This window comes from Trachurus trachurus (genome assembly GCF_905171665.1).
Source record: "Trachurus trachurus genome assembly, chromosome: 23".
In the NCBI taxonomy this organism is placed as follows: domain Eukaryota; kingdom Metazoa; phylum Chordata; class Actinopteri; order Carangiformes; family Carangidae; genus Trachurus; species Trachurus trachurus.
Window position 1 is genome coordinate 7,467,758 of NC_139912.1, and position 27,868 is coordinate 7,495,625.

The 27,868-nt window shown below is 44.7% G+C and overlaps 1 protein-coding gene across 1 annotated transcript in view; it reads right to left on the reverse strand.

Moving 5' to 3' along the window:
* The window catches only part of magi2a (membrane associated guanylate kinase, WW and PDZ domain containing 2a), a gene marked incomplete at both ends in the record, with an annotated part of 256,339 nt that overhangs the window by 162,908 nt on the left and 65,563 nt on the right, over positions 1-27,868 (reverse strand). The window contains 1 exon segment of the mRNA XM_083999183.1: positions 20,849-20,965. Coding sequence (XP_083855309.1) covers positions 20,849-20,965 — 117 coding nt within the window.

Below are 27,868 nucleotides of genomic sequence, written 5' to 3' on the forward strand. Positions count from 1 at the left end.
TAAAGTAAATTGAGAAGAAACTGGAGAAATTACTCAAGAATTCTAGAAAAAGTGGTAAAATTTCCCCCCAAAAAGTGGGTATACTGAGTATACCTGAGTATCACATAGACTACACCACTGGTTTGGATGTTGCACGCTGATTCGCTCCCATCAACCCCTCGGTGCACGTCTGTGTGTGTGGTTGTTGTAGTATTATTAGTGTTGGAGGCCGGAGTGGCGCTGGCTCACCTGAGATCACCTGGCTGCTGCTGCTGCTGCTGCTGCTGCTGCTGCTGCTGCTGCTGCTGCTGCTGACAGGTGTCCTGCCCCTCGCCGCTCGCATCAATAATAAATGTAGCCCGCGGCTAAACACCCAGTTACACCGTTAGCGATGCTCACGGCTGCCGGCGCCGGTGTGTGTCGCTCTGCTGAGGGCTGCAGGTGTGTGTGTGACAAGACAAAAACACTGCAGCTTCACCTGAGCAGCAAACATTCAGCTTCGTCGACCACCAGACACACAGACGGATTAATTAAGCACCAGCGCTGACATCAGCAGACGCCACTGAAACACTGTCACACACTTTTAAAGCTTCCTGACATCTTCCTAAGACTGTATTTCTATGAAGTGATTATGTCCGGATTTCACAGAAGTAACCAGTAATGCTCTGTAACGAGAATATGAAGCAGCTTCTTGATTCAAGACTTTCACAAAATATCACATTTTCAATTCTAACTCAATATTGAATTTCATCCAAAAAAAAAAAAAAAAAAGTAATTCAGCCTATTTTACATTTTTATGAAGAAACTAGTTTGTTCAAATTTTCACTGAGCAGAATCTTATCAAGTATTACTGTTAAGTGTTGTGCTTGTTCACTGAAGCTTGAAAAGTACTTATTTTATTTTTCTGATTCCTTATACACCCGTGGAGTTGAAGAGTAAAAACACAAACAGCGCCACCCTGCCGTTGTGGTGGAAGGTGGAACTGCAGCTTGAATGACAGAACTAAAGCCCCGCCCCCTTTTTACATTCAACAGAAAATCTGCATGTTCTTGCAGTGCACATAAGTCAGAGTATAAACTAGGGATGGGACTTTTTGTCGACAAATCGACAAAAAATCGACACATGCTCCCCTCGACAAAAAAAATGGAGTGTCGAAATGTCGAGGGGGCGGGGCTTGTGGGATTTCCATGTGTAAATTGCATTTTGTCTTTCAATATTTCCTATTAAAATAAACAGCAGAAAGTGCCACTTTCCCCCTAATGAAATAAAATGTTTTAAAAAAAAGTTAAAGGTCCCATATTGTCTTAATGAGTAATTGTATCTATCTCTAATCCAACACTTTCTCTCTCTCTGGTTCAGTTGCCTCTCTCGCTCATCAGCTGATTCCCTGTAGCTTCTGTTGCCCTGCACGAAAACCGAAGGGAAATAAATGTGTGTAAACCTGACATTCATCTTCTCTGCTGTATAAGTCACCACAAGGACTCTCCATCCACCGTCCAGCAGCTTCACAACTCATAGTCCTGTGATTAAAAGCTGCGTCTCAATTTAGAGGCCGCGTCCTCTGAAAGCTGCGTTCAAAGACACAACGAGGCCGTCGTTTTTTTTATTTTTATTTTTTACAAATGGCAAATCCTCTACTGTTTTAAACCAGACGAAGTCTTGTGTTTCTGTTCGGAGGTCATGAACTCTAAATGTTACAGCCCTCTGACCTGGGTCACAGCTCGTATCTTAGTGGAACATACGGATGCTAAATTGGGAGAGAAAAAGCAGCTTTGGTATAGTATTGATCCGTATCAATCGATACTGTGAGTTTAAGCTTTGAGAATTGTTAGAGGAGAAGCAGAAGAAGCGATAGATAGATCCCTGGTTGCACTGCCATGCATTCAAAATGAAAACCTGCAGAGCTGCTGCCAGTTTGGAGGCTGCGGTCAATAATGCTGTATGTTTTTATATGGGGGGGAAAACACAAACACACACACAAACACACACACAGTGCAGAGCCTTGGCGATACAGGCACAGAGAAGTGCTCGTGCACGTCACATTACATAAAGCAGCTGTTCCTGCTCCATTTCTGTTGGTTTTCATAAATATTGCAGAGGAAGTGGAGGAGCCGTGGACGCTGCGTGCTGACGGACACGCGGCGTCTCTTGGCGGAGCGGCTGTGGCTTGGCAGAGGGAGCAGGTCACATATCAGCGGGCCGTAACGCGCTCTCTTCTGGCATCAAACATACATTAGAAATGAAGCAGCGTGCACCGACTCGAACAATATGTCCGCGCCGGCCCGCGTAAACTCGAACGGACAGGTGAGACGCCGCTAGAGGTCTCTCGGCATAAAGCGAGGCGTCGGCGCTGTCGAGAGCTCATTTCTCTCAAGCAGACCCCGGGGAGAGGGGGAGTGGATGGAGGAGATGTGAAGACAGGGTCACTTCTCTCTGCTGTCCTTGTTTCTCTGTCAGTGAGCTTCAACTCCCCGAACGTGAGCTGAACCTCTAATGCCGCCAGACCGACCGGCCGACTCTGCTGCTGCTGTTTTTGTGAAGAGGTGCAGAGAAGTCAAACAGCCAGGAGGCGCTTTACTGATCATATAGTCCAGACTGTTCAAAGAGAAAACCTCTCAACAATAAAAAAAAAAAGAGAGCTCGACTTCAAATGCACACCAGAAATATCCATTTCACCCACGCGGCTAACTATTCTCCGTTAAAGACGTACTGTACTGTATGTGTAGAGGATCTGCTCCAGCTTCAGAAGGAAAGTATTTACAAGTGAGAATATCAACCAGAAGTGCTATACGAGCCTGTAATCCCATTAATCAGCATAATTGGCCTCGTAATTGGCTCTCATCACGTCCCCACAGATGCCATCACTCAAGCTTCAACGTTATTGTCAGACGTCTCAAACTCCCTCTCCCTGCACAGATGAAACAGGTTTGGTCTAATCTCTGCTGTTATCTGCCACACACATACACACACACACAAGCTGCAAATCACACACTCATGCATAAACACATTGACGACGGCTGCAGCAGCACACAGGTTGGCACTTTATCTGAATGTAATTTGAATCCAATGTATGTGTACATATATAAATATATAAACGCGGCGGATGAAAACCAAATCCTTTCAAATCCTTCGTCTAATCTGTTTAGATATCAGGATTTGTTTATGACTGAAGTTATAAATAACTTAACTACTGACTCAGATGTGTGGTCGTCTGTGTGTGTGTGTGTGTTAAATGTGTGTGTGTGTTGGCAGAGCTGCAGCAGTTTAAAGTGTACATAAAACAGCGTGATACATACGAGCAGCATAAGTCCTGTCAAAACAGCACTTAACTTTTCTCCACCTCTGAACCAACAGTGCACATCCAGATGAGAGCTGAGCTTCAGTTTTGCTTTGACGGGATGATGAACCGCTTCATATTCTAAATGAAGCCTAAATAACTGAGTTAAATGGATATTGGATTGTTTTTAAAAGTGTCTAAAACACTTTTTTTCCTGCTACTTCGCCTCAAATAACCAGAGTTATCGCTTTAACCTGCTTAATAGGCTTATGAAACTACAAACTTTAAAAAGAACTTTCATATGAAGTGGTTTCGGACTATATGACAAAGCAATAAATGAGCTGAATCCAAACTTAAAAACACTTTTCTAGCCTTGGAAAACCAGTTCCCTGTGAGAGGCAAAGACAAAAAACTCAGCGAAACACAGACCACTCACAACAGTGTTACGTCAACTTCTCAAAAACAGAAAATCGCTTTTATTTTGAAACAGAAACGCAGACTCACAACATCACTTGTCACTGTGGTTTTATCTGAAGGTTTTGTACAGAAAATAAAAACCAAAGAGATGCAGAAGGTTTGATTTCTTTGTTTTTAAGCTTCTAAATCAATCACAGTGGAACCAGATCCAGCTCTCGAACCCGACGCTGGCTTTCCACGTCACACACACTCTTGTGCTCTGCATTAAAAAAAAAAAAACACCTTATGACTTTGATGCACATTTGTGTGTGTGTGTGTGTGTTTGTGCGTGCATCTGTGGCTGAGTGTATTGTTCTGTTTGTCTGGGGAGGTGTGTGCAGCTCGTGTCAAACAAAAGGAAACACGCGCCTGCTCTTTGTTGATCAGTACAACAATCTAACCTTGAGCAACCAAAGCATCTTCCTGTGCGTCCCAACACACTGTAAAACAAAGCAAACACAAGTGAGGAGGAGGAGGAGATGGAGGAAAGAGGAGGAGGAAGAAATGAAGGAAGGAGGGAGGGGAGGTAAAGGAGAGCTGAGCCGAATAACTGCTGTGTGCATTTTTCTTTTTTTCTTCTTGGGTAAACTGATAGGTGGGAGCAGAAAATGAGAAAAGAGCCTCAAGTTTTCTGTGGCGGGAGAAAGTGCTGTTTATCAGAACAACCATGAATAAAAATGACACTGCAAAATATCACGCCTATATGTGTGTGTGTGTGTGTGTGTGTGCAGGAATCACACAAAGTGCTGGCATGCATTTTGTGGAACTGGGTGATAACATGAAAATTCAACAACTGCTCTTTTTTATTTATTTACTTATTATTTAAGTTGTACAGTGGGATAGATTGTGGGGCAAGGCAGGATCAGAGAGAAGCAGAGAGAAACAAGATAAACAAAAGCGCTGCTGAGAGATAATTTGCCGTTCACACAGCGAGAGGAGCTGATCTGTCGGCTTTTCACTGCTCGTTTTGTTGTTCGGCGTCCAATTCACTGCCGGCACGGTGCATCGTACAGTATAACCATCAAATAACTATGAGATATTTGAGGTCTTGAACGTTGCATTAGTGAACGTCGAGCGTTTGGATTCACTGGCGGCAACGCACATGGGACGGTTGCCAGGTGGAAAAAAACACATAGAACTAATCAGATGGTTTTGTTTCTGCAACGATTAAATCCTGAGTGAGGGAGGAGCTGAAACGCTGCAGAGGTGTCAAGGACTGAAATGTAACGCACACTTGAACACATCATGCGCAGCGGGAAACTTCTGCTGCAATCAAAACAACAGCAAGTGGAGGTGTTTGATGTCATGAAGTGGTGTAGGAGCAGGATCTTTCAGGAGCTGACGCTGCTTCTCCAAAACAAACAGGCCGGGACATCAGGACAGAGGTTGGAGCTGAGGCTGCTGCTCAACTCTGTTTCTATTGTTTTTCTTGATCATTTTTTAATCCAGATGTTCAGGAGGAGTTTTACAGGAGCTGAGGTGTGAATCAGCACAAACACTGAATAATTCAGCTTCTCAGAAGGCACGGGATGTTCTGGAGCGACTGGGACTTTGTCTTTCACTGATAACTTAAAGGAGACATATGATGCCCCTTTTCCACAAATTAAAATTGTTCCCAGGTGTCCTTAAGATATGTCTTTGACATGTTTTGGTCAAAATACCCCAAGGATCAAACATCACAGCTCTTTTCATCCTCTCAAAACAGCCCTGTTCAGTGCCTGTCCCTTTAAATGCAAATGAACCACTGCTTGCCCCGCCCCTTCTACCGGTCCCAGGTAGGGGTGGAGTTATGCAAATTTGAAAGCTAGTTACATCACTGGAAGACAACTGAGCGAACAGGATTTCAATCTAGGGAGTCTGCAAATTACAGATTTTTTTTTTCAGTTCGTACATATTGGGGGCCGGAAGGCAAGACAAACACCCAAATATATGTTAAAGAGCCTTCAAAAAGTGATATTTCCATAACATGTCCCCTTTAAAGGGAAACTATTTAAGTCTGGTCACTTCTTCACTGTTTTGGTCGTTTTTTTCCTCTATGGAGCTCCCCCTACAGTTTCGGAGTGCATACTGTCACTGTGGTAAAAAAAAATGGCAATCCATGGAGCGATGTCTACCGAGGTGGGTATAACGTTAACAAGAGATTACGGGCTGCAGGGTGTGTTTGTGTCGTAGTAGTACCGTCCATGTTTCCCACGAGACTAGATCTGGGACACCGGGATGGAGGCGTTGATCGTGTTAGGTTGGTTTTCTGCCAAGAGACGCTCGGTGGACGGCAGAGAGCCTCCATTCTCACCGGAACAATGACTTCCAAGCTGTTTAATTAAGGTAAAAATCCCATTTAAGATCCAGACGTTCGATGACTGAAGAAAACCACTGAGGTATAAACAGTGTGTTATTAAAATGTGGCTTAAATAAAGGAGGATATGATTAATAGGCAACCAAATGAAACATGGCTTTAAAAATGGACCCTATCACACTCTATGTTGAAACCTCCTATTTTTCTTCCTTTTTTTTAATGTGCAAATTATCTACAACTTGTTGGCCTCCACTGAGCTTCCCACAGTCTCTTGGGTCAAGCTCCTACAGCCTCAGGTCTGACACTTCCCACAGTGCAACTGCATTAGAGCAGAGATTATACCAGTGGTATCAGTTGGATCAGTTTCATCAGACATCAATAAAGGTCGTCGAGTCACAGAAGAAATTATACAGTGAGCAGTTCTCAGTGCACAAGGCTGAGTAGCTCTCAGAGTGATGAATACATTCACTGTGACATGCTCAAATGGCCCCTTCAACCTAAAGATGACAACTTAGTTTAAAAAAAAAAAAGAAGGTCATTCAGTCATTTCAGTCACTGCCTATTTTAGCTGTTCAGCATGACGAACAAATATGAACACTCAAGCATGAAAGAGCTACAGGCTTTTTAATTAGACTAAGGTATGTAAAAAAAAAAAGAAAAAGAAATGATCAAAAAACTCCAGCGTGTGTTTCAACCAGAATCACTTTTTGCACTCGTTTTCATTTCTACTCTAAAGAGCTCTTCAACATCTGAAGCTACATCCAGCCTCTTTTTCAAGAGTGTTTTCTCATCAAACGGATCACAAGTGAATATACGAAGCCCATCTGTTCTCCCTCCAAAGACGTCGTCTACAAAATCAGAGAGTCTACAAAACCCCCGCCGCAATGTGTGTGTAATGAAGAAATCAAAATGGCAGCGACTTCACAGCACGGTTTTTTTTGGGGAGTCTTGAACCTGGACAGAAGAAGTCGACCTGCTTCAACTTTCACTTCAAATCAATTCAGCCTGTTTGTCATAATACTGTTTGAAGATGAGATCAAAACAAAACAGGATGTAGTAGATAGATAAAGACAAATAAAAAAGAGCTGAATATGAAATAAGGAGAGTGACAGTCATCAAACACTGAGCCAAACCGATGTGCAAGACATTTCTGGGTTGAGAGGGTTTGACCACGACTTTTGCTGCATTGCACCATGTGCTTTAGAATAAAAGAGACCAGCATCTCACATATGGGACCTGCTGGATTAAATTTTTTACAGCCTGTGGGTTTCTTATGAAACACCTTGAAAAACTGAACCGCTGTGTCACTCGAGACCCGAGCGCCAACATCAAATAAGCTTCGGCGAGTTCCAATCTGTCCAGTTTCGTTGTGTGGCGTCGCAGTTTCCTGAAGTTCATCCACTTCCTGGAGTAATATCATTACCTTTTTCAATTGAATACTTGTAGTGTAAAGCTTATTTGATCGTAGCAAATAATGATACAGACAATCAGACGTCTCCCTCATTTAGCAGGTCACAGTTTGAGATAGCGGCCTCGGCACATCCAATTCCCCGTCCCACTGATGTGGCAAAGATGGAATATTTCATTAGGAGCTTGGATAAACAGAATCAGGGCTGTGATATGTCTGTGTGAGCGTGTCGGCTGAGCGGACTAAGCAGTTGTCTTGCCATTATCTAAAGCCACAGAGAGCGGCGGCTACACAGATTGGACCTCTGATTGCACAGACCTCCCAGACTAAATTAATGGTTGTATATCACGGGGACATGATGGACAAAATCGGAGCCCCGAGCCGCAGGATATTTTTCAACTTTCTAGCAATATCTCCCCGACAGCCCTCTGGGCATCATTCACGGTCAGCCTGGGTGACTGAACACCTTACCGCTGGACACTGTGTCCCAGCCCATTTGCTCAGACTTGATGGAAAAAACACAGGAGGGGAAGGATAAAGAAAAGAACAAATATTATCTTCAAAAAAAAAAAAAAAAGAACAGAAATGGCTGGCGAGCATGGGAGCAAAGTTCTGTGAGAAACCAGCAATGAAAGAGAATGATCTTTCACCTTACGCTTCAAACACTGAGGTCTGATTCATGAACACAAAAATAAGCTCTGAATTCACTTTAGCGAAAATCCTGTGATGTCTTCTCCCTTGAACTCTGCCGCGTCTTGTTCCTCTAAGTCTCAATCCCGTCCCCTGACTTAGCTTTAGCATCCGAGAGGAGCCAATTACTCATACAGCCCCAGTAATTAACATGAGGGATGGTGAAGCCTAATGCCGCTAAGACTGGAGAACAGTGACAGTGAGACGGTCTCTAATGAGACAGATCCCAGGGATTCTCTCCTCTCGCGTTCCTGGCCCTCGCCGACTGCTCTGGTCTCTGCGATGGATGGTGCTAATCGCTACAATGGAAACTGTGTCATTTTAAAGCCCATTGTGCAACAGTGGGGAGGGCAGGTGGGAAGCAGTGAAGGAACTGTGCAAATGTATCAGGGGAATTTCCATGGAGCCGAGTGTTTAAATTGAGCAGCTAAAAAAAGAGGGAAAAAATGGGGTAAATATAACATATGACCCATAATCCCTATAGTTTTAGGAGTAGGTTTCCTTTAATTGTCGGTGCAAGCTGTTTTTAGAACGGCGGAGCAGAGCCGCGAGCTGCTAAGAGCTACGCTACGGAGGCTAATGGGATTTCTTGGTTTCCATTTTGGCAATGGGCCAATTTCCAAAAATGTTGAACTATCCCTTTAAAATGTCCAACTTTACAGCATAAATTACCAAATTTAAAGCCTGGTATACCTAATGCGGTTAGCTTAAATGTATCATAAACTAGCTGAAACCTCAGCTCCAGACATGCCCCTCCTCTTTGTCAATTTTTGGATTGTCCATGGGCCAAGATGACGGCGGTGCAGCAGCCCACTCCGAGCTTCAAAATTGCTCCTTAGAAACTTCTAGGTGACTTCACAGAGGTTTCATCCATCTTTATTTAATAAATATATATCCAACACAGTGGGTTTTCAATAACAGTTCTCCAACACGAAGGAAGGACGGTGCCACAATTCACAATATTTATACACCTTCAGCAGACAAAGAGGAACGAAAGCATTTATCAGCCGCACCAACAAAACAGTCTTAATGCTCAGTCTGCTTTTAGCTCTGTGTACTCTCCTTCAACTCCTAAGGGAGAAATCTGGCTCTTTAGCAGCAAAATGCTTCACTGTGTTCACCAGGAAGGTGCTAACTCTGTCAGCTCTCTGTTCAGTGCTAGACAGATTGTGTACAGTTGAAATGAGTGTAACTGAACCAAAAACATCAAATCTGTGGGCTGCTAAACCAAAACAACAAGCTGAAACGACTAAAACGCTGGGGGATACAGAGTCTGGTGAGTTAGATATTAAAACATTAAAAACATAGATTGCTGGTATAGAAATATAGATTAGTGCAGCTTGAAGGCATTTACATCTGCACTAATCAAATCTCAGTCTTTGTGACCTTTTGTGTTTAAGAATCAAACCACTAACAGGCAACAGACTGAGCTGTTTACCTGACTCCACAGACTGATGAATAACCAAGAATTGTTAATCAGGTTATGCTTCCTCTGATCATGACCTTGATATGAGGGAGATAACATAATTAGGATGTTTACATGACAGTTGCTGTAATCAGAGTACTCCTTTCCTCCAGTCATAATCAAATTATTAGACTGCATGTACATGTGGATAAACCGTTATCCTGGCTCTGTGTTTGTGTCTGTGTGTGTGTGAGGGCCCGGCTGCGTTTAGAAAGGGAGTGATCTGGCCTGGGGTCAGCGAAAGAGTCAGCCTTTTGTCTACAAAGGCTCTGGTCATATTACGGCTGTGGGTCGGTGTGTCTCCGAGCTGCTCTGTGGACCGAATCAAGCGCACCTCTCTGTCCTCGGCCCACAGGCAGTGACCTGAGCCACCGGTCGGCGGTCACACGGGTTAACGGACACCTAAAATGGCACTCAAGGTCAAACTTCTACCAGCGTGCGGTTGATATTGTTTTCACCTTGTGAGTCTGTGTGTTGTCATGAACACAAGTTATAGCAGGTACGAGCACAGCAGAGGTGTTTAATGGGCTTTTGGTAGTTTTTCCACATGTTTGTCTGTGCATTTGAGCCTTCAAAACCATGAGGACTGAAAACCGGGGGATGTATTCAGAGCACAGGGAAATACAAATGACAGGTGATGATGCACACAAAGCATGAAGTGAGCATACAGTCGACACTAGGCACAACAGCAACAGTACAACAACTTAGCAACAGATAAACCTGTCAGGATTTGACTTTGAGTTTCAGAGGGTTTTTTTTTTCTTTTTATGTGTGTATGAATTTTGCATTTTCCAGAAAAACAAGAGAAAAACTGAGAAGTCTGTTGAACTGGATACATAAGTTAGCATGTCCAGCTAACTAGCTTTGTGTCAGTAGATGTAACTGAGCACTTCTTACTGCCTTCAAAGCCAACTAGCACATCACTGACGACCAACTTCATAAGTTTGTTATATAAAAAAAAGGGCTAATGACTAGCATCTCCCCATTTTATAGTGAAAACACTGTGTGGAAACTGGAGCTAGATGCTATTATATCAGCGTTTAGGCTAACTTAGCATCTCTGTTGCTCTAAAACAAGCCGAGATAGCATTAGTCAAAAGGCTGGAGTGGTATTAGCTTACATTTTTTGGCTCATTTGCACCGCTTTTTGCACAATATAATATAAATAGCTATCAAATTCATATTTAAAACCTTTTAAAGAGTTTAAAATTTAAGTTAAAAAGACAGTTTTGAATCAACTCAGAGAGCTAATGCTAGCACAGGCTAGCAACAGTAGCCGTTTTATATAAGTAGGAAAATTTGCGATAACGTGAATCAATAAAAGAGCCCATTGTTTCAAAAAGTTTCAATTATCATTCTTGTCAGATTCAGACATGAACAACACACAAAAAAAACACACGCTGTCTGCGGAAGCCATTTTCTTGGTTTCTTTCTTCATTTGTTTCTCATTTGTAGTGCATTTACGTGGTTCCTGCTCAGTGCTACAACTCATCTCTCCTCCACTTCAGGGCAGAATAAATGAGCTTCCACAGCCTCCTCTATGCATTTCATATTCCTCAGAGCCGTCAGCAGCAGCACCAGCAGCAGCAGCAGCAGCAACACGTCCTGCGCACACTCTGCAGCCGTTCACTGATAAACACCCTAAATTCTAATCTCTGCTGTGTCATTGTTTAAAAACAAGGAGGTGAAAACTGTTTTTGTAAAACTTAAGGCCGGGGTTAAAGTGATGTCCCAAGGTTTGCAGTTCCATTTACTTCTGCAGAGATAAGGCCGGTACTCTCTCTCAGCCTGGTGGTAAAACTGCGGTTTATGGAGTGCACTCCTCTGCCGCCGCTGTCCTGCCAAATGGATAGCGAGCGTTTAAGGAGGAGGAGATAGCGCCAGGACGACGGCGCGGAAGTGCACGGTGGGGACTCTTTGGATTTGTAATGCTGGGATTTAAAAACACCAGGCCGTGGGAACATCTAATGAAAGGGATTTCTCTACCTGCTGCTTTGATGAGGTTTTTTTTTTTTTTTTTTCTTCGACAGGTGGGCAGAAAGGATGGAGGTAATAACTGCAGTCGAGACGAGGAGGTTCAAAAAGGGTCCAGCGAGGTTTCCGACTGTGCGAAGTCCCACGATGCATTTGTTGTGATGACATATCTTTTCTTTCTAAATATGAGACGATGGTGTGAAACATTGCAGCTCAGGTGTGAGGATTAAGGGTTTCACAGTAACATCGACTGAATAACACCTTTTATCCATTATGCACAGCTCAATATGTGATTTGTGGGACACGCTGCTGCGCCACACCACCAGACGATGTCCCAGAGAAATGTCCCACCTCCGATTGACCGAGCTGAATTTTGCCTCTTTGTGCTCAGGGCTCTGTGGTGACAGCACCGTGTGAAGAGACATACTTAGACTCACTCCTCGTGGACACAATTAAACGAGCCGACGTCCTTTTTTCTCTCTCTCTCTTTTTAACCCTCTTCTCCACCCACTTTTTGATTATCTCTAGTTTCCAACTATAAAGGGATAGTTCAACATTTTGGCTAATTGGCCCATTGCCATAATCCCTATAGTCATAGCAGTAGGTTTTGGTACCTTTAATTGTCGGTGCAAGCTATTTTTAGAACGGCGGAGCAGAGCCGTGGGCTGCTCAGCGCTACACTCATGGTTTCCCTCATCAAACTCATGAAATACACAATCCAACAACTCCAAAACGCTCTGATGGACAAGTTGTGACCTGCACATTCACCACGCTATGAGATAATAACAGAACGTTACGAGACAAAGTCGTTTTATTAATGCAAAACCGCTGATGCACGTTGCCTTCAGGGACAGTTTTTCAGCGAGCAATCTCTGCATTTGCCTCTAAAACAACTCTGTCTGGTAACGTTCTGTTATTATCTCATAGTGTGGTGAATGTGCAGGTCCACCAGAGCATTTTGGAGTTGTTGGATTGTGTATTTGATGAGTTTGATGAGAGAAACCAAGAAATCCCATTAGCCTCTGTAGCGTAGCTCTGAGCAGCTTGCGGCTCTGCTCCGCCGTCCTAAAAATAGCTTGCACCGACAATTAAAGGTAACGAACCTACTGCTATGACTATAGGGATTAGCCATTAGCCAAAATGTTGAACTATCCCTTTAAGGCGCTGTCATCTTCCATCACCAGCACCTCACACATGTATTCCTGGAAAATCCAGCGGGCTGCCACACATCGGAGCTTAAATCAATATAATTTTAAACAATATATGAGTAGAAATTTCAGATTTGGCAGCTCAGAGTGTGGAAATTGGTTTCATGTTGAGTTCAGGTGCCGTAAAGGCTTTTAAATCAGTGTATTTGTATTATTACATAAAGGCAGAGCTCACAGATTTCCTCCTCCGTCTCTTAGATCATTAGATCGAAGACGACGCAGGAAGCTCACGCTGAGGCGGACCACCTGATGGATTTGTCTGTATGACACTATTACTGCACTGACAAGGTTATACTGTAGGACAGCTGGAGTTTCAGTGTGTGTGTGTGTGTGTGTGTGTGTGTTTGGAGGGGCGGGGGTGGGCGAGGGTCTTTGGGGGTGACGAGGGCCAATTAGGAAACAAATCCCACACCTCGCCCCCCGTCACGTCGGCGGACCGCATCTGTCGCCGAGCGTCGAGCATCGTGTCACGCTCAGCACCCTGCACATCCACATCTGTGTCCCGCCTTGTCAGTCAAAACCCCCCGATCAACCACAACCTCCCCCCATCACCATCACCATCACCCCCCAACACCCTCCCCCTCCCCTCCTTCTCCTTCTCCTTCCCCGTCCTCCTTTGCACAAACGGCGACAGACACACAGGATATTGCCTGTCACAGTAACGTATATCTAAGAAAAGTCAGGGTTCATATATGGAGGCTTTTGTTTCTGCGGAAAATTGATTTTTTTGTGAGTTTGCCGTGGGTTCAAGTCCCATTTCCACTGGGCACCAGGGCCGTTGTTTCCAGATTCTGGTGACCTGGCGTCTTTCCTTCGCAGAAAAGCAGAGAAATAAAAAGGTGGAGAGCAATCGTAAGAGGAAGAAGGAAGGAGGAAGAGGGAAGGAGGAAGCGGGCTGAGAGTTTAAGAGGAGTCGAGGCTTTGACGCAGACGGGGAGTGGAAACTGTTGCCATGGAAACCCCACCCTGCCTCGAAACGAGTCACTGAGTAAGTGAGAGGAGGGAGAGAGAGAGCGAGCGGAGAGAAGGCATGGAGCGATGAGGGAAAGTGAGTTTCTGACCAAAAAAGAAAAAAAAAAAAAAAGGTGTTCGTCTGATCGGCCTCGGTGAAGGAGGAGAAACGTAAAGAGACAAATTAAACACACGAGCAACGCAAACACACACGGCTGCTGCTGCTCCTGTGATGCACCATCACCTCCACCGTCACTGGGCCCCAGCGCAGAGCTCCGTGCTGAGGCCCACCCTCTGTCCAGGTCACAGAGATGCTACATTATGAATGAGGAGCCAATAGGGAGCTGTTAAAAAGTATTTTTTATTATCCTGATTATTGCTGTCATCCATCAGACATCAGGCTGTTAAACATAAACTCAGACAGGTGACAAAGTAAGGGAAGAGAGAAGGGCCAGTTACAGAGTCAGTTTTGTACTTTTAGATGTGCAGCAAATTGAATACATTTACATACCGAGTCAAACGCCTTGTTTGTGATAAAAAATTCACACACTGGTGCACAAATATAAAAAGAAAGCAGATTCCAGGGAGATACAGATGATAATGAACGGAGGAGGTGGCGATAAGGGATGAGCAGCGGAGCAGCAGGACAGAAAGAGGCAGAGGGACACGTTCATATTTCCTGCCATGCTTTAAAACTCAAGACGATCAAACCAGTGACTGTGGATAGACAGATGGACACGCCGTCTCTCTCTCTCTCATTAGTAAACACCATCAGTATCGCGCGCAGTTGCCCAAGCCATTAACACAAACTCAATGCCCCTATGGGCATCAAACTCCCCCATTAACTCACAGTCTACACTGCTACTTCCTGCTATTAAGGCATATGTTGTTTGTGCTTGCATGTAAAGGCTAAAACACACAAAATGCGCACGGGCAGAAGTGTAAAAAGGGGGGGTGAGCGGCAAGTTTACGAAGCAGTAAAACAGACACGCACTTGCGCACTTTAAAGACAGATGTGGGAACACGGCAATCACACCCTCCATAACCCTTAAGTGTCCATTTGTGGATGTTCACGGGGATGTGCTGTTTAAGAGTCCCTCCTCTGTTGTCAAACCACCTCCTCCCTCTTCACGTGGAGGCCAAGCTATTACCAGTGGAGCCAGCAGTCCCACCAAGTATAATGGCACAGGGTTAATGGTAACCATCAGGGTGGGATGTTATCTACTGAGAGGAGACCAAAATGTTTTTGTCCTCTTGTTGTAGCAAACCTGACACAGGGGTAGAGTAATGAAACGTATACAGACTCCATTTATTTAACCAAACACCAACAGTTAAAGGGCAGTAATGTGAGTTAGGTGGCTGCTCTCTGTCCCTTCTCTTCTGTCAATGAATGACATCACATCATGACCTGCTCTCTCAAGAAGATGGAGTAAACTCCCTGGATTCAGCTAATTTTGCTCAGTTTCCAGATAATAACCCATTATAATATTATAATAAACCTGAAGGTTACACAGTCTACTGTTACCAATCTGTAGGGCGACACTAAAGCGACATCCCTGATTGACATAACAACACTTTTTTTTGTCAGATAAAACAATCACATTGGCATAAATTCTTGCCATGTCTTGGTCAGTAGACTGGCAACAGCTACAAGTATCACCCGGACCAATCATGAATCACGACCCTGTGCAAGTTCATAGGTCATTGGGGAGGCGTCACAACAAACTGTCAAACATGGCGACTGTAGCTCTGTGTGTCATGCGAGCGGTCTTTAGCAGAAAAGGAAGTAAAAACGATTGGTTCGACCCGTTCCTGGGTCTGGTGAAGAGGACCGTATGGACTATTCTTCAGAGAGAACATGAGGTATGTTAACAAATGTGTTCACCTCAAAACCATTCACTTACATTGAGCACATGAAGCGAGCTAACGTAGCTTCACTGTGTGTAAACAATGCGTCAGAGCGCTTTGTCATCCTATTGGTCAACATCAAGGTTCACGTCGTAGGAGATCAGGTGAAGAGTGTAGAGCATCCTAGACACAAAATCGTTAGTTATGTCACACTACAAGTCCATTTGTCATTCCCGGCGTTCATAATCGGGCCACAATGACTCGACAAAATCATGTGAAAATCAGCCTGAAATCGTGTACAGTAGTCTGATCCTGCCTCAACCTCTCTTTTCTCAAACCTTTAGGGAGTGGAGTGTGTTGATGTTATGAATAGAAACTAAAGTGCAAGTGCTGCTTCATCAAGCATCATTGTATGTATTTAAGTCAGTACGATTGGTTAAAGTCAAAGCTTGTGTCTAAAATCACTTCACTGTTGACTCACTGGATAATAAAAGGTCAATAGTATATTTGAGTTCTTTTCAGCCAGAGGGTTGAATCATTGCAAAGCAAGAAAAAAGAAAAAACACATTTCTGCTAAATAACTGTTCCGATTTTTCCTTTAATGTCTTTTTTTCCCTGTGAAGTTTGAAGCATCTCCAAAATCTGTCCTGCAGAAATCTTTCACGACACTGTGCAGTCCATAAATTTCACAACCACATAAAAAGGACAGAAAGTAAATATGGTGCAGTCGGTGGGTGAAGGCGAGCCGGTCGCAGTCACACACGGCTGCAGTCATTACAAACAGTCTTGTCATTTAGATGTAAAAGGGGGACGGGGCTGAGAAAGAAGCTGAGAGGACGTGAGGGGAAGTGACGGAGCGTCTCTTCACCTTCTCACCTGAGGTTGACCTCCTGGTCGTCAGCTCTATTATTCAGAGCCGCTCGAAGACGAGAGGAGGCCGCGCTCGCTCGTCGCTAAGTGCTTTACTGTGTCCGCGGAGCTAAAAGCTAAAAACGGCTGAGAACTACAGGAGCGACTGTGTGAGTGAAGAGAAGAGTGGCTGAGAAAGTAAACAACAAGAAAGAAACAGATGTAAAAAAAAAAAATAATAATAAAACATTACAGACTCTGTGGCTTTTGGAAAATGAGTCACATAATCCTGATGACCTTCATATGATATATTTAACAAGATGCTGCCTATATTTATATTTGATTCAGTATTTGAAGGACAAATGTGAAGCTTTTTTTTTTCTTTTTCCTAATCTTTCAGTCGATGTTTCCAACCTTCAAGTTATTTACTCTAAATGTTTGAGTTTATACTAAATGCAAGCCAGCGAAGTCAAATGCTTGAAAATTAGTTCAAATATTTAAAAATGTTTTTTGAAATATCTTTCCTGCTCGGCTCTGCGGTGTACACAGCTGTAAAAACGAGCGTGCATCTGAAACTGTGTGAAAGTCAGGTTATTAGAAGAAAAAAACGCTGTATATTTAATTGCCCTGTTTTCCAGTTCAATTTTCCCTTAAATAATTCAGCCGTTCTCGGTCATGTGTAGCCCACTTAGGCGTCACGACTAGTCTACACACACACTTACCCCCTTTTTCCTCCGCTCTCCATCTCCCACATCAAATCTATGTGGATTACCAGACGATAGGCCTGATTTCACATGGGCTCAGGCTATTAATGCTCTGACCTTGGATTTCAACCAGGCAATTTGTCTAAGAGCTGGCACAGCCTTAGCTGCCCCGGCCCGACTCCGTCAAAAACCCCCACGATTGGCATGAGTGGCAGTAACTCTCCGCCGCTGTCGGCCCGTCAGCCTCCATCCCTGAGAAAAATGTCTTTTCTTTACCACTCAAGGGTTATGTTTAAATTGCTGTGATGAACTACTTCAGATCTATCACTTATAATTCTCTTTTCTCTCTCGCCCCCTTGGTCTCCCTTTAGATTTATCACTTATCATAGATCAGACTGAAAATGTAGCTCTCAGCTCCTCAACTGTAGATAAGAGTTTTCCCCCGGTTCTTCTCCTCCCTCGGTCCGGTGTCAAAGACTCACTTTACACCTGGTGTTTAAACTTTATCTGGATCTAGTTACATTTCCTGAACACTAACAGATCTGAGTCAGAGGAGCTTCTAAGTTGGGTTGGTTGGTGGATTTCTATTTGTTGAGGGGGCGATAATTGTGGATAATGGAGATTTACAAACCAAACCAAGACCATGTCTAGAAGCGGTCCAGCCAATTTGACCCTTTCACAAGTTCACAACACGTTTCAACCTTTTTAGGAACTATGTGGAGGAACCAGGGTGTAAATATAGATCTGGGGAAACAAATCTACCCACAAAAACCATCCCAGTCAGAGCGTACAGTAGTAGTTTCCAAAGGATCAGGAACTTGGGTGTTGTGGTCTGGAGTGCTGAAAATTTCCGATTGGTCACCACCTATTGGACTGGGTAGTGCATTTATCTTAAAGGGATACTTCACCCAAAATGGATAATTCACCAATTTTCCAATCAAAACTCTTTTGGAGTTCCAGGGGGGGTCCGGCTGGCAACGGATTTTCATATAATGGCGACGGACTGTGCTGACTTTTGAATCGTCCGAAACACACACTATAAAACATCCAGATACCTCATACTGCTCGTCCGTGCTGACCCAAGTGTCCCGAAGCTGCGATATGAAAAAGTAACTCCGAAAGTTCTCCAAACCCTTCCTTGGCATGACGGTGAGTAGATAATTCCTTTTGGGTGAAGGATCCCTTTAACTGGTTTTCCATATGTTATTAGCCCTATCTGCATAATTTTCCTTAGACTTAAGGCTGCAGTAGAAACCCAGAAAACATGTATTTAGACCTTGCATTTAACCTTATCTAGATGAGATAGCTGGAAGCTGCAAGGTATAAATCAGGTTTAATTGTCCCAAGAACCTTCTTCTACTTGGAGAACTGTGAAGATGATGGGTCCAAGTTGTCACAAAGGAGTCAAGACGATCAATAAAGAAAGAGTTGAAAAACATGGAAGCTGTAAACACCTCAAGGTTTGTGTTTGTCCTTTGTGAAATAAACATTACAAAAATGCAAGATGATAGGCCTCCTGGGTTCCCAGGTCATTGGAAAGTACCATCTCCATAAAGGCCTTCACGTAGACCCTGGTTCCTGCAGTCTAGAAAGACAGAATCTCTTGAGTCAATTTGTCTGTTTATTTGCTTGTCAGTGTCTCAATGCATCCGTCAGCGCATCGAGGTATCACGGTATCCAATCAGCGTTACGCCGGCACTTCCATCAAACCATCAGCTGTCATCGTACCAAAAGGTTGCCGTACGTCACTTCTCATAATTTTTGTCGTTTGACCTTTTCGGTGGAGCAGGACGGTCTCTCGTGATCCAGACCCCCGGTTTCCAAGAGAGTTGTGGTTTAAAATGCCAGCACACTTATATCACACAAACAGACAGACACCGATAGGAAAGCAAATGTAGAGCTGAACAAAGACAACACTCCAACAAATGGATATGTGTACACCCCATATTATCCATCCATCCATCCATCACTCCATCCAGATATGAAAAGCCCAGCTCAGTCATGACTAAGCCTCTCTCTCTCAGCAGCACTGAGGCCCATTGTTGGAGCTTCATTAATGCACCAGTTAACCTTCCCTTACCTCCCTTTCTCTCTCTCTGCAACAGTTTATCTGCAGTCCATTTACTTATGTGGTTATCATAGCCCGTGTCCTATCATCAACCCCCCCCCTCACCCCTCACCATCCAAACCTCTCCCCCGCCCCGACCATTTCCTTTTGTGCTTTTCTCCCTCTATTTGTTCACCCATTTGTTCTCACTCCTTACTGTTCACCTCTTTCTCTATCTCCAATACCTCAGCGGCACCGACTCTGTGAGTGGTTATCAGAGAAAATTACGCCTCTGTCGCAAACAAATACTTGGATGGCGAAGTGGCTCCGGTGAAATCGGCGCTGCCTGCTCCTCCTGAACCAGGAGAATGCACCTCCATTAAGGATTCAGGGCAGAGTTAGTCAGCAGACAGCTGGGCCTGAAGGCACGGTGAGGGCGAACACACACTTTACACAGATAACAGCTTGTACACACACAAAGAAGACACCTTTTAATATCGCTATTGACTGATGGGCAATGAGCATATATTCAGCAAACAAATGGCAAACAGGAGTCAGAAGAATATGGATCAAACATCAGCACGTCTAAGCTCATTTAAGCACTGCAGGCTTAATAAGACCGATAAAGGCCACACACATACACACATATAACCCAGGAAAGCATTGAGTTAGAAATGATCTTGAGAACTAAAGAACCACCAAGTATCAAGAGTTCAGCGCTCTCCAAAGTCTGTGATTGTCTACACAACACTTGCTAACCTGTGTACTCTTGTGGAGCAGCTAATGCAGCTAATTAGAGACGGAGAGCAGCAGTCAACGCTTCATTCTGAAGGAGCTGAACTTCCAGACAAGTCCGATTGCACCCAAACCAACACTGCAGCAGCTAATCAATTACAGCCACAGACGGATCATTGGGGGGTTTGGGACTGAGGCCAAGAGGAAAAAGGAGGAGGAGGAGGAGGAGGAGGGGAGGGGGGAGTGGGGATCTAAGTACACAGTGTTTCCAAGAGGGAAGTTTAGCATATTCAGTACAAACTGTCCATATTGACCCCCTCCACACACACACACACACATACAGCACTGCAGCTCAGGTTGCATCTTCTACCTGGCAGCCAGGTTTACTCTGTGTCCAGTGGGTGACGGATCAAAGTTCGTTTAGCTGCTCGCTGTGGAGCTGTGTGGTCATTAGCAGATGTGCACAGCTGCTGTGGAAATTCAGAGCGTCTGATTGGCTCGACTAGTCCATGAGTGATCCAAGTTGGAATAAATGTGATGTGATTTTTTTTTCTACTGCATTTATAAATATGCAAAACATGTGAGCACATCCAAGTTCACTCAACTCAACTTGACGGGTGAAAACATCTCTATAACCCTGATGATGTCACAGTGATGTCACCAGGGTCACACAGCCAACACACAGTCTTGGCTTTAGAGGAATGTGGGTATTTATGAATGAAATGAGTGATTTGCACTATGGGAAATGTACAGTAGGATTTGTCCGCCTGTGCTGACATGATGATCATATTTGGGCATCTGCTGTTTCTGCCCTTTATTCTATTGCCCCATAGAGCAATAATTCATCCTACAAAGGAGATGTCACAGAGTAAACCTGCAGCTGACAGCGTAAAAAAAAACACAATCAACACCCCAGTAAAGGAGGTGAACATGGATGTGAAAGGAGGAAGAGGGGAACTCACAGGGGACGGTGCGGAGGTAGAGGTTGTCCCGGATGATCTGCTGCAGCTCGTGGTCCACCGAGCCTTTCTGGAAGCGCAGGTTGAGGTAGTGGCGCAGGTCCTTGTCTATCACGCCCCCTGGAGGAACAGGAGGGACAGCAATCAGAACCATCAAATCAATCACTCTGACAGGCCGAGCTGCTGCTGCGGAGGTGAAGGGAAACAGGTTGGAGGACGGAAAAGAACCCGAATATTGGGGGGAAAAAATGGGGACAACAAGCCGGAATTACCCAGAAGACACTGCTGCTGCTATTGCTGCTGTTGTTTTCTGTGTAATTTCCAAACTTCTAAGAGCAAAAGCAGTGGAGGCGATAAATGACCCAGAAACCACTGGGAAACACACGACGACAAACCATTTGAATTTGCTAAAACAAAACAAAACAAACACAAACGGCCGACGCTAATGAACGCACCGCGGCCTCTCTCTCTCTCTCTCTGCACCGCGGCATCTGTCAAGTGCAGCCATGGATTGGTGGAGGTGTTAATTGGGAGCCGTGGCCAAACACGTGTGGAGAAAACGGCTACACATAAATCAGCCCCCCACCCCTCCACTCCTCCTCCTCCTCCTCTCCTCTCCACCCTCACCTGAACACTCCCTCCCTCTCTAGTCTCTCCCAGTTGCATGAGTGGACTTCCACTTTGAACCATCGGTCTCGCTGCCTCAGCAAGAAAGAAGATATGATAGAGGGGGGGTAGTAGAGAAGAAGTGGTGGAGGTAGCGACAGAGAAGAGATGGAAGGCAAGGGCAAATCCCATGGGGGAGTAGAGAGGGGAGAGCAAAGCTAAAACAAGCATCAGCTCTTCACTTCACCCCCCCACCCCCCATCAACAAATACTCCATCTATCTACTCTGCCACACACTAATATAATCACATTTCAAATGGAGGGAGGACAGCACAGGTTGGTGGGAGGAGGAGGAGGAAGAGGGGAGGAGGAATGGGGGGGGGGGGGGGGGCAGCTCTACTTGACGTTACTTAAGGGATTCCTCATGATGCCGAGTCGACCGACCGACGCACTCCTCATCCGTGTTGCTCCTCAGTGTGGAGGTGAAGGAGCGGAGGAGAGACATCGGTCTAACCTTCAACATCCTCTTTAAAAGCAGCAACTTGGACCAACGCCACAAACCATTTAGCCCCCCCCCCCCCCCCCCCCCTCAATCCCCCCTTCTACTCCTCTCCATCCTCATTCCTCCTCTCCTTCTTCTCCTTTTCCCCCCTTCTCTGTCTCTCTGTCTCTCTGTGATCCAGTGGCAGTGACACACATGATGCGTTCATGAGCACACAACACACATGACACACACGGACGCGGACGCAGCAAAAACACTCAACACACACACAGACACATAGAGAGAGACAGGAGGTGAGGGATGTTAATGAGCGGCACATCAATTCATGGATAACCCAGTTTGGAAGTTTGTCTGTCGATTTGGTGTGTAGAGAGAGAGAGGAGAGGAGAGGAGGAGGAGGAGGAGGGGTCTTCCATTCAGCACATCCTGCAGGTCGACACACACTGTACACACACACACACACATACACAAACACACACCAACATGCACTAATCTGTCAGAGCCCAACTAATTCACGTTTCCATCATGCAAACCTGCATCTCTGTGTCTCCGTCAGAGACGCCGAGCAGCAGCAGCAGCAGCCGGTTCAAACATTTGCATGAGAAAAGAAGCCGAGCCGATGAACGTGCATGCTGAAAAGGTGAGCGGACTCACAATCACACACTACACACAACACACAACAGTACACAACACTACACATATTAACACACTTAAATGGCACCTCTTGTGCGGACAGTGGTTGTGCAGCCAGTGGAGTGTCAGTCCTCTTTCCACAGGTTTTGTGATGCAAATAAATCTCCGCTGGAGGAAATCTTGCGCCGGATCTTTTTTTTTTTTTTTTCCCCACACACATACACAACACATGCACACACACACATACACACACACACACCAGCAGCAGCGGCAGCAGCAGCACACACACAGAAGAGTACTGTCCTGTCCCTCAGGTTCCCAACTCTGCAGCCAAACGCAGCCGCTGCCAGGAGGCACCAACACCGGGAGCCGGATCACCTCCTCCCCCTGCGCTCCACACGGTGGGAGAGATGAAACAGGAGAGAGCGCGCGGAGGGATGAGTGGCACCGAGGCAGAGAGACAGAGAGAGAGAGAGAGAGGGAAAGGAGGAGGAGGAGGAGGAGAAGTGTGTGTGTGCAAAAGAGAGAGAGAGAGAGAGTGTGATGCTGTGAGTGAGGGAGAGCGACCGTGGATGCGCGGCTCCAGCGGCGGCGGTGGTGTTGGGGACCGATCGCTCTGATGAGATCCCGGCTCCTTCACTGATCCCTCTGGATTCTGGTGTCCTGCGACGCCCCCTGTCTGCTGCAGGCGGCGCTGCAGCTGCTGCACTCGCCTCTGTCACATTAACCCTCCTGTTGTCCTGCTGGGTCAAAATGACCCAATCTGTTCCCTTCCTTCCTTCCTTTCTCCCTTCCTTCTTTCCACAATCCTTTTTCCCTCCCTTTCTTCCTTCCTTCCTTTCTTTCACAATCCTTTTTCCCTTCCTTCCTTCCACAATCCTCTTTTCCTTCCTTCCTTCCTTCCTTCCTTCCTTCCTTCCTTCCTTCCTTCCTTCCTTCCTTCCTTCCTTCCTTCCTTCCTTCCTTCCTTCCTTCCTTCCTCAATCCTTTTTCCCTCCCTTTCTTCCTTCCTTCCTTCCTTCCTTCCTTCCTTCCTTCCTTTCACAATCCTTTTTCCCTTCCTTCCTTCCACAGTCCTCTTTCCCTTCCTTCCTTCCTTCCTTCCTTCCTTCCTTCCTTCCTTCCTTCCTTCCTTCCTTCCTTCCTTCCTTCCTTCCTTCCTTCCTTCCTTCCTTCCACAATCCTTTTTCCCTTCCTTCCTTCCACAGTCCTTTTTCCCTTCCTTCCTTCCTTCCTTCCACAATCCTTTTTCCCTTCCTTCCTTCCTCTTTTGATCAAATTGACCCAATCTGTTCCCTTCCTCCCACAATCCTTTTTCCTTTCCTTCCTTCCTTCCACAATCCTTTTCCCCTTCATTCCTTCCTTCCTCCCACAATCCTTTTTCCTTTCCTTCCTTCCTTCCACAATCCTTTTCCCCTTCATTCCTTCCTTCCTTCCTTCCTCCCACAATCCTTTTTCCCTTCCTTCCTCTTTTGATCAAATTGACCTGATTTGTTCCCTCCATCTTTCCTTCCTTTTTCCCTTCTTCCTTCCTTGAACAAATCTTTTCCCTCCCTCCATCTTTCTTTCCTTTTCCCTTACTTCTTTCCACAATCTTTTTTCCCTCCCTTCCTTCCCTTCGTCCTTACTTCTTCCTTCCTTTTTGACCCAATTGACCCAATCTGTTTCCTCCCTCCAACTATCTTTCCTTCCTTTTTCCCTTCCTTCTTTCCTCCCATCTTTCCCTTTGTCCATCCTTCCTTCCTTCCCTCCTTCCTTCCTAGACCCAAGAGGAAAACAGGAGGGTTAAAAGCCATCCCCTGACACACACACCGTACACACACACCCTCCGGCTCGTTGCATCCTCATGGCCCTGGCTCTGCCCCCTTCTCCCACCATCAGCGACCACATGGTGAAACTCAGACACCTCTCCCGCTAATGAGGTTGTTGATGCATCAGCTCACACAACCTTCCCATTCATCTCCTCCTCTGTTCCTCCAATAATATTAATAATATCTATTATTCTATATTTATGAGATCATGTTTGCATGTCAACGCTCACAAACTCAGCTTGACATCACATCAACGGCTGCTGCGTCTAACAATTATGGATAAAACTCATCCTCTGACATTTACATGTTAGGTCACATATCTAATTTATGCGTAATAATAATAATATATATTCTAGGGGTTTTTCTTTTCGCTGTTAATTGGCTCTTTCAGTCAAAATGTCAGAGAGCAGCGAGAAAGAGAGAGGATTTTAAAAAAGGCCTAAAGCTGCATCTTGTTCTGAGCGACCTGCAGTTCAAAAAGCCCCTGAATATATGGATCCGGTTTTTAATGATTAAACAGAGGAAAGGAGACGGATTTCATACTCAGAAGGACTGGGACTGCCCCTGACAGGTCGTTATTCATCTAAACATGGGGCAAAATTGGTAACTGAGTTTTTAGACATTAAAGATAAAAGCATCTGGAGCTTGAGAGCCGTATTTCTAGATTTAGACCGGAGATGTTTGACTGATGAGCGTCTTCTCTTCGCTGTTAATAAACCTGTCCGTCGTGGACGCTACAAATCCTGCAAACCTGGAACTTTATATCTTCTAGCAACTAATGAGCAACTTTATTTATTTATTATAGAGTTTCTTTTATAATACATGTTCATCCTGTATTTTTAAAGACAATTTCTCATGTATTTTTGTTCATTTCTTATATAAACTACGTCCTAAAAGGCCTGTGATTTATCTAATGTCAAGTAAACCAAAGTAAATACTACTGATCATCACCTGTTCCTATAAAGGCTGTGACCTTTGAACTGTTTGAGTCCAACCTGTGGCCTGTACTGCATGTCATCACCAATTGTAAATCAATATTAAGCTAGCTTTTCATTGTTATTCTTATTTTGGGTCATGCACAAGCCACAGACCTCTATTTTTTAGGCTAAAGTCCAATTTGTTGCTGTAATAGTTATACATTTGGTCACTGTGGTAACTGAGGGGAAGATTTCTCAAAATCAAAACAAAATACATAAATCAGAACATCTGCCATTGTTGTCACTGAAATCTATTGTATGAGGCAAAAACTACGATCAAATAGCTGTTATCCATCTGATCTTCATCAGATCAGACCAGAGGTTGTGTGTCAGGATCAGTTTGACTATGTTTTTTACCAGTGTGCACTTCACTGACCCGTCTTTCTTATTCCATCGTTTTCTCTCCCTCCTTTCCTCTTCTATTCTTCCTGACCTCCCATTTCTTGTGTCTTGCATGTGAACACAACACACAGCTGCAGACTGAAGACAGAGGAGCTGTGATATCTGGATTTAACTGGTCCATCAACTCATTAGTTCTGCTGTTTGCTGTTTTATTTCCACTGTTGCTCCAGATGTGCAGGCGAAACTTCTTCTGCTCCATTTCTATTGTCTTTCTCCTACATTGTATTTGCATGGCAGGTTTGGTCAATCACAGACTTAAACAATTAGTTCGATGATGAAAATTATTGCTCATTTTCCGCTAATTAACTTTTATCTTTTCAGCCGCAGGCGGACGCCAGGAGGAGCCGAACAAAAACCAGTTAGACTAGGAATCCTCTCAGCGGCTAAAACACAAAACACACTGCACCTCTCCTCAATATGGCCCAATATTCATCTGTGTCTAAAAATAGATTTAGTGTGTGCAATGATTGTAGCAACTGCTCCTCCACTGGTCTGGAGTCAGTGAGGTGTGTGAGGCTGAAGGAGGTCAGTTAAACAAATGTGATGCTCACGCTCTCTCAAGGTTGCCCCTCATCAGCTCTTCCTGCTGCTCCCATGACGACACTGATGCGTGATACCGCCGACAGGTAGAAAGTGGACGACAGAGGCAGCGAGGAGCGATAGAGGAGAGGAGAGGAGAGAGATACGTGCATTTATACTCATTACTGTGATATTATTTCTGCTTTGACCTTGAGAAGAGAGGAAACAGAAACGACGCTGCACATGCAAAGACGACGGGGAGACGGGAGGGAGGCATCCTTGTAGTTTAGGAGGTATACGACAACAGTTTCCTAAACAGATGGGTGAATGAAAATTGTTGTTGTTTTGCCGAAGAGAAGAATCCACCGTTTAAGCCGAGCAGGTGCCGTGGAGATCTCCCCCGGGAAGCCGCGAGGAGGAAGAACAGCCTGTGGAGAGCCGAGAAAACAAGAGGAGCAGCTGGTTCCAGCGGGAGGAAGAGGTGCTGGGACGGAGGACCGCCTCCTACCTGGAGCTTCACACCGCCGCTGCTGCTGCTGCTGCACGTGAGCTCAGGTGAAGCTCTGAGCAGCAGCACTCAGACTTAAAGATGCTTCACCTCTCAACACACGGCCCAATTCATTTCCCTTTCATCAAGGTAAACCAGGGTTGCGTGTGTAATGAATTATTCATGGTTTATCGAGTTTTGATTTGCAGTTAAAAACTATAATTTGCACGGTGCAGAGATTCCTTCGCAGCGTCTATTTGAGGGTTTAATAAATAACAGTTTTTTGGGCGTTTTTTTTGCAAATGGGAATTAAGTGTTGTGATTCTTTTGGGGGAAAAAATGTGGGAATTTAAGCAGCGCTGTCACTGATGTCAAACAGAAACAGATTAACAGAGGGCGAGAGATCACTCACTGCTCCACTGACTTGCAAAGGAAAAAAAAAAAAACATACAAACTTGTGCGGTGAAAGTTTTACAGGGACGGTGATCAATCATCAAGTGACACAGACTTTCCACAGTGTCAAGGAGGCGACACAAAAGCTTCACCGCGTTGATCAGAGACTGGAACTTGAGTCAAAGGGGAAATCTTGACATTGTCAGGATAAAACTGCAAATCATCAAATTTGTGAATTAAACCTCCAGTGAGACTAAAAGTAGCAAAAAGTTGAAGGCGTCACATTTCCATATTTTCTAACTGAGATTTGCATATCAAATGAAATAAATCACTTTCTCAATCATTAGACAAAGGTTTAATATATAATAGGGCTGGAAAACTGGTCAAAATATTATGGAAATATCAAGATCGCCAAGTGAAAAATCCCAAACGCAGGGGCTGTCATTTTTTAAAAAGTAAAATGTGTCAAAACAGAACATAAGTGTAGTGTTGTGCTGCTGCTGTGACGCCTCGGCCGACAAACATATTCTCAGGATGTAAAAGAACAAGACTTGAGTTGTTTTCCAGAGAAGATGAAATGCAAAAATGACTCATATCACAATATTTGCCGAAATAAACAAATCACCCAGCCCTCCGCTAACGTTATCATTAACTATATACAGATGATCAACACCTGTATGGATCCCTGGGTCA